Source organism: Emydura macquarii, unplaced genomic scaffold (assembly GCF_026122565.2).
Source record: "Emydura macquarii macquarii isolate MOO-44397 ecotype Brisbane River unplaced genomic scaffold, CSIRO-AGI_Emac_v2 contig_1253, whole genome shotgun sequence".
Lineage (NCBI taxonomy): Eukaryota > Metazoa > Chordata > Testudines > Chelidae > Emydura > Emydura macquarii.
The window spans coordinates 17,039,621-17,047,020 of record NW_027131390.1 but is presented as its reverse complement, the minus strand read 5'-3'; the positions used below and the strand labels follow the sequence as shown (position 1 = coordinate 17,047,020).

General features: G+C 44.7%; 1 protein-coding gene across 2 annotated transcripts; it reads right to left on the bottom strand.

Moving 5' to 3' along the window:
* Positions 1-654: 654 nt before the first annotated feature.
* Positions 655-6,811, bottom strand: LOC137153154 (UDP-N-acetylglucosamine transferase subunit ALG13-like). 2 transcript variants are annotated; one of them, XM_067548243.1, is made up of 4 exons: positions 6,369-6,811; positions 5,823-5,985; positions 4,008-4,142; positions 655-2,100 (listed from the first exon to the last, which is right to left on the bottom strand). In XM_067548243.1, exons 1-4 carry the CDS (start codon positions 6,447-6,449, stop codon positions 2,081-2,083), a joined length of 399 nt encoding a protein of 132 aa, XP_067404344.1. In that variant the 5' UTR covers positions 6,450-6,811; the 3' UTR covers positions 655-2,080. The 2 variants fall into 2 exon arrangements, with proteins under 2 accessions (XP_067404344.1, XP_067404343.1); XM_067548242.1 differs by having other exon boundaries at positions 4,004-4,142; positions 6,369-6,785.
* Between the last annotated feature and the right edge of the window lie 589 nt (positions 6,812-7,400).

The window sequence follows — 7,400 nt, the reverse complement described above, 5'->3', positions numbered from 1 at the left end:
TTACATTTTTGTTATATGTCCAAAATCACACAGCTAAATTTAGGGAAAAAAATCAAAACAACGATAAATTCTTAAGGGGTAGGGACTATCTTTTTTATTAAGTGTGTACACTGCCTAACCCAATAGTAGTTTTATTTGATTAATGCCTTTGTTTCAATGAATAGTTTGTGTTCATATGTTCTGTGACATATGGAACCGCACCACTGTCACTTTTCACATACAAACACATTTAAAGAATATTTGGAGGAAGAGCCCTTTAATTTAGGCTTAGGTTACCTTGTATCCTACTTAAAGGGATCAGAACCACCCTAAAACATGGTTGTTGATATGGGTGTAACTAGCAGGGTGTCAGTCAGCGTGGATAGGGATTTTTTTCCCCTCCTGAAAATAGTGCTAGCAAATTTTGTTGATGACTAACTTCTTAGCAATGTACCACTACATTTGACTGTTTGCATAAAGCAAAACACAACCACACTACACCGGTCTGGGAGAAGTGGTTAGAAGTCTGATAACAACCATGTATCAATGTAAGTATAATTAGCACAGTTCTGTTCCAAGTGTGGACAGGGCTATATTATGAAAGAAGCTGCTGTGGTGGCAGATCTAGTTTCATATTAATTCCCATATGGTTAAAACACCATTTACCCTTATAAGTGGGATCACACGGTGCAGTTGGTACCAGAGATTGGGGCTTTATCAATCTATAGAATGGATTTAGTAAGAGTTTTGTTCACTACACTATAAAGGAGAACCTTGTTCTAAAAGCAGCTTTTTTAGTTGGTTTTAGGACTGCATCTTCCTCCCCAATTTTGTTCACTTCAGTGGCTTCCAAAACTGATTGGTTTAGAGAAATTGTGCTGGGCAGCCAAAATCAGTTTCACATTTGTAAATTCTGGTGTAAGGTGGGCTGAACAATTAAGAATCATTGCAATTTTCCTTTTCTTTTTTCCCCATCTCTTTGTCAACGTTCATAAGCCATTCAGTGAATCTGGTGGTAGTCATCCATGCATTCCTGTTTGCTTTATAGACCATAAACAGGGAGGGGACACCAGAAAAACAACATGGTATTTTCCTTTTTTCAAGTACAAGAATTTTCATTTTACCTTTCCCAATTTGGCTTCCACACACAACAGTGACTCTTCCCTTTGCTATTTTGCTGCTACTGCTGACATTTTTAAAGGCCAGAGTTTCCTCTAGAGCTGCTGTAAAGTAAATCAGCTATAAATGTTCTCCAAAGAGAACATGGCCAGGATTGAGGGTAGGACATCTGTTGTCCAGTGCCTGAGTTGAGATACCAGCATCTATCTCCCCATGGCTCCATTTAAATGCAATGTTAGTTCATGCTTTCCACCACCAAAGCCACCCATTGACTGGTTCAAAATTTTTCAAGCCCCATTTCTGTTGCAATGTTTTGAGCTTTCCTCATCAGTACCTCACCTGTAATCAGTGTGTTCTGATGATGTGTATGAACAACCAGAGCAGAAGTGCCTCCTCTACCCCCTTTTGTTTCCCCACCCATTGCCATTTTCTATTGTAGTTTGAACCACTGTACAACTTGTTTAGAATCTCTCCCTTTTTCTTTAAGATCTTACACACAGTTGAGACTGCAAATTGCAAGGAAACATTTTTTTGTTTGTGAATTGGATCTGCCATCTCCTTTATCAGCTGGACCTTGTCTGCAAGAATCAAGTTGTGTGTCTTCAGTTTCTGGCTCTCCTTGGCTCTTGCCAGATAAGTCATTTAGATATAGCTGTCAAACAAAAAACAACCCTATACCTCTACTGATACTGTGTTACTTGAAACATGAAGCCAGTAGATTTTAAACTGGCATTAAATGGGAAAAAAATTTAATGTCAGTTGAAATTGAACAGGCATATTTATGTTGCGTCAATACAAAAATGTTGGTTCCAATAAGTGGATTTTCCTATTAAGGATGTGACATTAGAAGAAGTTGACCACATACTGATGTTTTCATTTTTCTGGATTAGTTATTCAAATCCAATAACTCTATCCAAGAATGCAGCAAACTTTTCTGGCTGTCCAGGAGGAAAGGGTTTCAGTGTTGATAAATCCATTGACTTCAATGACTCCAAAAGGGTGCTATAATGCAGAGCAAAAAACAAAGTTGACATGAAGGGTATTTTGTCTTTCTCTATTTTTCCAATCCTGCCTTACCACGTGCATGCACATGATTCCCTTTGGAATTAGATCAGCAACAAGAGCACACAGAGAGAAAAGAGACATGGTAAGTGGAGAGAGAATTAGCATAATGAAATTGATATTATTTCAGCACATGACCAATGGTTTTTCCTTTCAATGTGGAGCCAGAAAAGCTAAATCAACATCAGGCTGCAGATTCAGAGTGAGCTAAGTGGTGTCCCAGGGCAAAAAGGGAGGGAAAAAAACCCACAACCAAATCCAAAGCTTTGAAGTTGGCAGAAAGCAGCACTGGACCAACAGCTTTAAGTAACATAGCTTGTAACGTAAATTAATAAGAGGCCCTGTCTCTTCAGAAGCTTCTGTTTGAAATTATTTAGGTCTTCCTGTTGAGTACAGCCCTAAGACAATGTCAGAAGTTTGGGCTGATCAACCACTATCCTACCCAAAGGGAGAGTTGTTGAATAACCATTTAGATCTGACACAAGCTCTCTTGTCCTGCACGCTAAGTGTTCCTGCTGTCAAGTTAATTCTAACATAGTGGTTCTCAACCTTTCCAGACTACAGTACCCCTTTCAGGAGTCTGAATTGTCTTGCATACGCCAAGTTTTACCTCACTTAAAACTACTTGCTTACAAAATCAAACATAAAAATACAGAAGTGTCATAGCACACTATTACTGAAAAATAGTTTAATTTTCTCATTTTGTCTGTATGACATTTTAGTTTGTACCAACTTCGCTAGTACTTTTTATGTAGCTTTTTGTAAAACCAGACAAATATCTAGATGAGTTGATATACTATCTAGAAGACCTTTGCGTACCCCCAGGGGTACGCATACCACTGGCTGAAAACCACTGTTCTAAGACCGGGTCAAGACTCTATATGGCTGTCTGTAGTCAGGAGATGTTAGGAAGGTAATAATAGGATACAGATTGGGTAATATGAGATGCACTCACAAGCGTCTTAAATTTAATAGTCATCTTACTACTTACGCATTTATGAATAAAATAAGATGAAGCCCCTCTCAAGGATCTTCTCTCAAGGATCTTACAACTTAATACATACACAGATAATACAATGAATATTATTGGTCTTCATAAGTGAAAATCATTCAGGAAAAATTAAGAAGGGAGACTGGGAAGACAGAGTACATGTTATTTGTTTTATTATTCATATTTGGGAACTTTGGGTTATGGTGATTTCTTATGTTTCGGTAAATTTAAACTACTCTAATGAGACAAATAGTCAAGTGAAAATGTTTAGTGGAAGAATTTTGAGATGGGATCTGAATGGCAGATGAAAAAGAGAGTGTGAGGTTGCTGTAGGATGTTATTTAATTGTTTTAATAACAACTCGAATTCTTTCACTTTTGCTCTGTTTAGAGCGTTTGTCATTGCACCAGAATCAGTAGTGCCTTCAAAAATGATAACCTTGGAACCAGATTTTCATGGGTTTGGTGAAAGTATCACCAAGCATAACTCTAATCTACCCTGGCAAAAATATGTAGCAGTGGTAGACTAGCTTTGGAGGGAGCTATGCCCAATCTAGTCACTGTCTGTTTGAGGAAGTGTTACTGATTTATGCCTTTGATGTACAGTTGCAGAGAAGAGATTTTTTTTCAATAAATCTAAGTTGTAAGTGATACTGTAAAATACAACGGTGAACACTATGCCTAGCATAATGAGGTCCTGGTCCATGAGTGGGGCTTCTAAGCACTACAATACTGCTACTACTACTTGTTCAGTCAGGATGGCTGTTGTCAATTTCTTCTAAGGAAACAGAGTGAAAATAGCCGGCTGTACAGGTAGGAGGAGGTGCAAGTGATATGAAAAGATGTGCCATACCTACAAGTGCAGTAGAAGAGGTGTCCATCTCTATACAGTTGCGTGGCTAGTTCTAGTTGATGATTGTTCATCAGCTTTTCATTTACAACCACCAAGAGTGGTTTTCCTTTTTCCAGTGTCTCCAAACAAGTACCTGCACCTACAGAAGAGATCAGGAACATGAACAGTATTTGCACATATGCATCCAAGTTTCACTATACACTCTTGCATTAAAAAACAATTAACACTGAAATATTTACTCAGGCCGTACTCCGATTATATTGTATGATTCCACTGACCCAACTTAATTTGAATGGGAGTTTTGCCTAAAATTTTACAAAAATTAAACTTGGCCACTGTCACAGATACATAGGATTGGTGCTGTGCCTCCAACTTTGGAACAGTCTCGATCAAGAAAACCTTCAGTGTGCCAGACCTGGGGGTCTCCCTCTTCCTGCATGGGTAGGCCCTGCAGCCTCAGCACCTCCTTAGACTGGACTTCTGGGGCTCCAGCACACCTGTTTCACACTGAGCTCTGTTCAGTGAGTTCAACTGAGCAAGACTCCTGGTAGAGACTTGTCCACTTGCTCTTCAGGGATTAAAGCACCTCACCCTGCATTTTTCAGTGACACTCAAACACCATTGTCAAAATAGTAGGGTTTATTAGTTAACTGGAACACAGCATAGGAAGTACTTAGGTTAGCATAGAGAACTGAAGGTTAAACAATAGATTCTTCTGGTAACCCAGAGCCCAGCCAAGCTGCAGTGACTCCCATGGTTCAAACCCTGTCTATCTCTCGCTCTCTGACCTTCACAGGCTATGTCAACACTACCACTTATGGCAACAAAACTTATGTCACTCAGGGATGTGAATATACTCCTGAGCAACATAAGTTACACTGACATAAGTGCCAATGTAGACAGCGGTACTCCCACCAACATAGCTACCACTGCTCATTGAGGATGGATTAATTCCCATCGCATAAAGCAGCTACACAAGAGATCTTACAGTGGTGCAGCTGTATCAGTACAGCTATGCTGCTGTAAGAGTGCTTGCGTAGCAGCAGCATGTTGACAGGACAGAGATCTTCTGCTGACATAGCACTGTCCATATCAGTGCTTATGCCACCAAAACTTACGTCGTTCAGGGGTGTTTTTTCACACACCCTGAACTACAAAAGTATTTCAGGCGTAAGCGCCAGTACAGACAAGGCCTTAGTCAGTTCCCCAGCTAAGAGATGCCTCCTTCCAGCAACCAATTCTTATTCCCAACCTCAGAGCTTTCCCACCCATTGTTCTTGAGCTGGGGTATGTTGCTAACCTTCCCTGCTCAGAGGTGGGGAAGTTTATCTCCCTCTGGATCACTGGTTGTTAGATGTAATGGTGGTGGTGGTGATTGGATTTGCCACTATCTTTCTTGGAGTCTCCATTGACATGGGGTCAGCCTCTGCCAGTCCTTTTCCAATGCCCCATTCAAGCTCAGACAACCAGGAGAAATTCATACCTATGCTTCTTAGCTTGCCCTGAGAGAAAACAGTCCTTTTCCACCCACTGGGTAACAATGCACCATATCGGGGAAACCGAGGCGCACACAGATGTCATAAAACTATTACAGAAAACTGCCACTTCATCACAGGGATGAAGCTGAAAGCTCTACAACTTGCCAGTGGCCCCTCAGGCTATTCCAGCTCTACTGAGCCCTGCCCTAGAGCGAGTACAGCAAAGCCAGGCTCAGATCATCACTTCGGTTTCCCTGTGCTGGCTCTCAGTCTCAACAGCAGAAGGTGGCGCTAACCTCCCTGAGTGCAGCTGGCTCGGCCAGATGATCAGACGCCTGTACCTGCGTGGCTGATCACCAGATCTGCTTTCTGAAGGTCTTCAGCCAGCGAGTCCTTGAAGCGGAACACTTCTAGTGTAAACGCTTCCGTGCTGAACGGCTCTGGGGCCACCGCCCCTCTGCCAATCTGCAGGGCCAGTTTGCTGTAGCCAAGGCTCCGAAAGACCTGGGGAGGGAAGGAGGAGGGGAATGTCACGTCACGTCACGCGGGGGGGGGGGGGGGGGGGGGCGTTGAGCCTTCTGGCCCGGGCACCGGCACCGCTTCTCCTCTCCGCCCGCGTGCACTAGCAGAGGCCGGGTGGCGCGAGCCACCCTGTGACGTGCGCGGCGGCGGGTGAAGGGAACGGAGCCGCGGATAGGACCCCGACCCCCTCCCCCTCCGGGGAGCAGCCAGGGGCGGCCGGCTGCGGGCCTGAGGCGCGAGCAGGCGAACGTCACGGGCGGGCCCCTCCTCAGGCCGGGCGCGGGGACAGGCGGGAGCCTGGAGCCGCGGCAGGCCCAGGGCCGGAGCAGGCCCCGCCGCCTGTGGGGATGGCGCCCCGGCCTCACCTGGAGACTCTCCGGGGCGGTCACCGCGGCGATCAGCTCCTCGAAGCTGGTCGTCCCCACGGTGACAAAGGCCGATTTCATGGCCGGCTCCCTGCCGGTGTTGGCCGCTCCGCCTGGGCCGGGTCGGGCCGGGCCGGTAACGGCCGAGCAGCGGCGCCTATCCCGGCAAAGCCGGGCAGCGAGCGGCCGCTAGGGGGCTCCCTTGGCTCAGCAAAGCCGGGCCTCCTCGGGGAGCTGGCAGGGGGCGGGTCCCAGGCGGGGCGATCCCCCGCCAGCTGTTCCGGGGACCAGCGAGCCCCGCTGACAAATGGTCGGGAGGGAGAGTCGATCCCAGCCCAGCAATGGGGAGATTAGCCCGATGTGCTTTTCAGAAGAGAGGGGAGCTAGGCTGGGCCCCGGAGAAGGGCCAAGGAGGTTGCATGGGATGATCTAAGTTTACACCTGGGCTGCCGGTTTAGTTTTTATTAATTATTTTAATTACAAGAATCTCTGACCAACTGTGGCACCTCGACACACCCTTTATAGCTTGGATAAAGTGCAGACATTGCCTCTGTGCCATCCTCCCCTGTGCTTAGGGTCTTAGTGCTCAGTGTCTACCCTGGACAGATGAGAAATGGGGAATACCCAGCCATTCCCAAACCTGGGGTTAGTGGAAGACCTGGATAAAGACTTGTCTTTTGCAGTGGGCTTTAAGGGCCCAACTACACTCTTACATGTGGTTGAAGTTTTTCCAGGTAACCCTTCATTTAGAAAGATTTTAGCGAACATCCAAAAATTTCACAAAATCAGTGTTTCTGATTAATTTCAATTTTCCGAAATGGGAGACAAAGTTCAGACAATTCAAATTTGGATAATTGGGCATCAGATAATTGTGATTTATTTGTATGTGTTACTGCAGGACCCACACTGTGACATCTGGCACAAATAACTAAAACCTAGTCCCTTGACGTGGTTAAAAGACAGTTAATTTTTGCAACTTTTGTTGACCCTGCAAAGTTAACTTAGGCTCTTAATCAGCTGTTGCCCCAATCA

What these genes read in the sequence shown, in the direction of transcription:
- LOC137153154 (XM_067548242.1), bottom strand. Translation starts at nt 6,449, where the DNA reads ATGAAATCGGCCTTTGTCACCGTGGGGACGACCAGCTTCGAGGAGCTG. An exon ending in CCGCCCCGGAGAGTCTCCAG is followed by an intron (nt 5,986 to 6,368) that starts GTGAGGCCGGGG and finishes TTCCCTCCCCAG; the next exon opens with GTCTTTCGGAGCCTTGGCTA. An exon ending in CTCTTCTACTGCACTTGTAG is followed by an intron (nt 2,101 to 4,003) that starts GTATGGCACATC and finishes TCTGCATTATAG; the next exon opens with CACCCTTTTGGAGTCATTGA.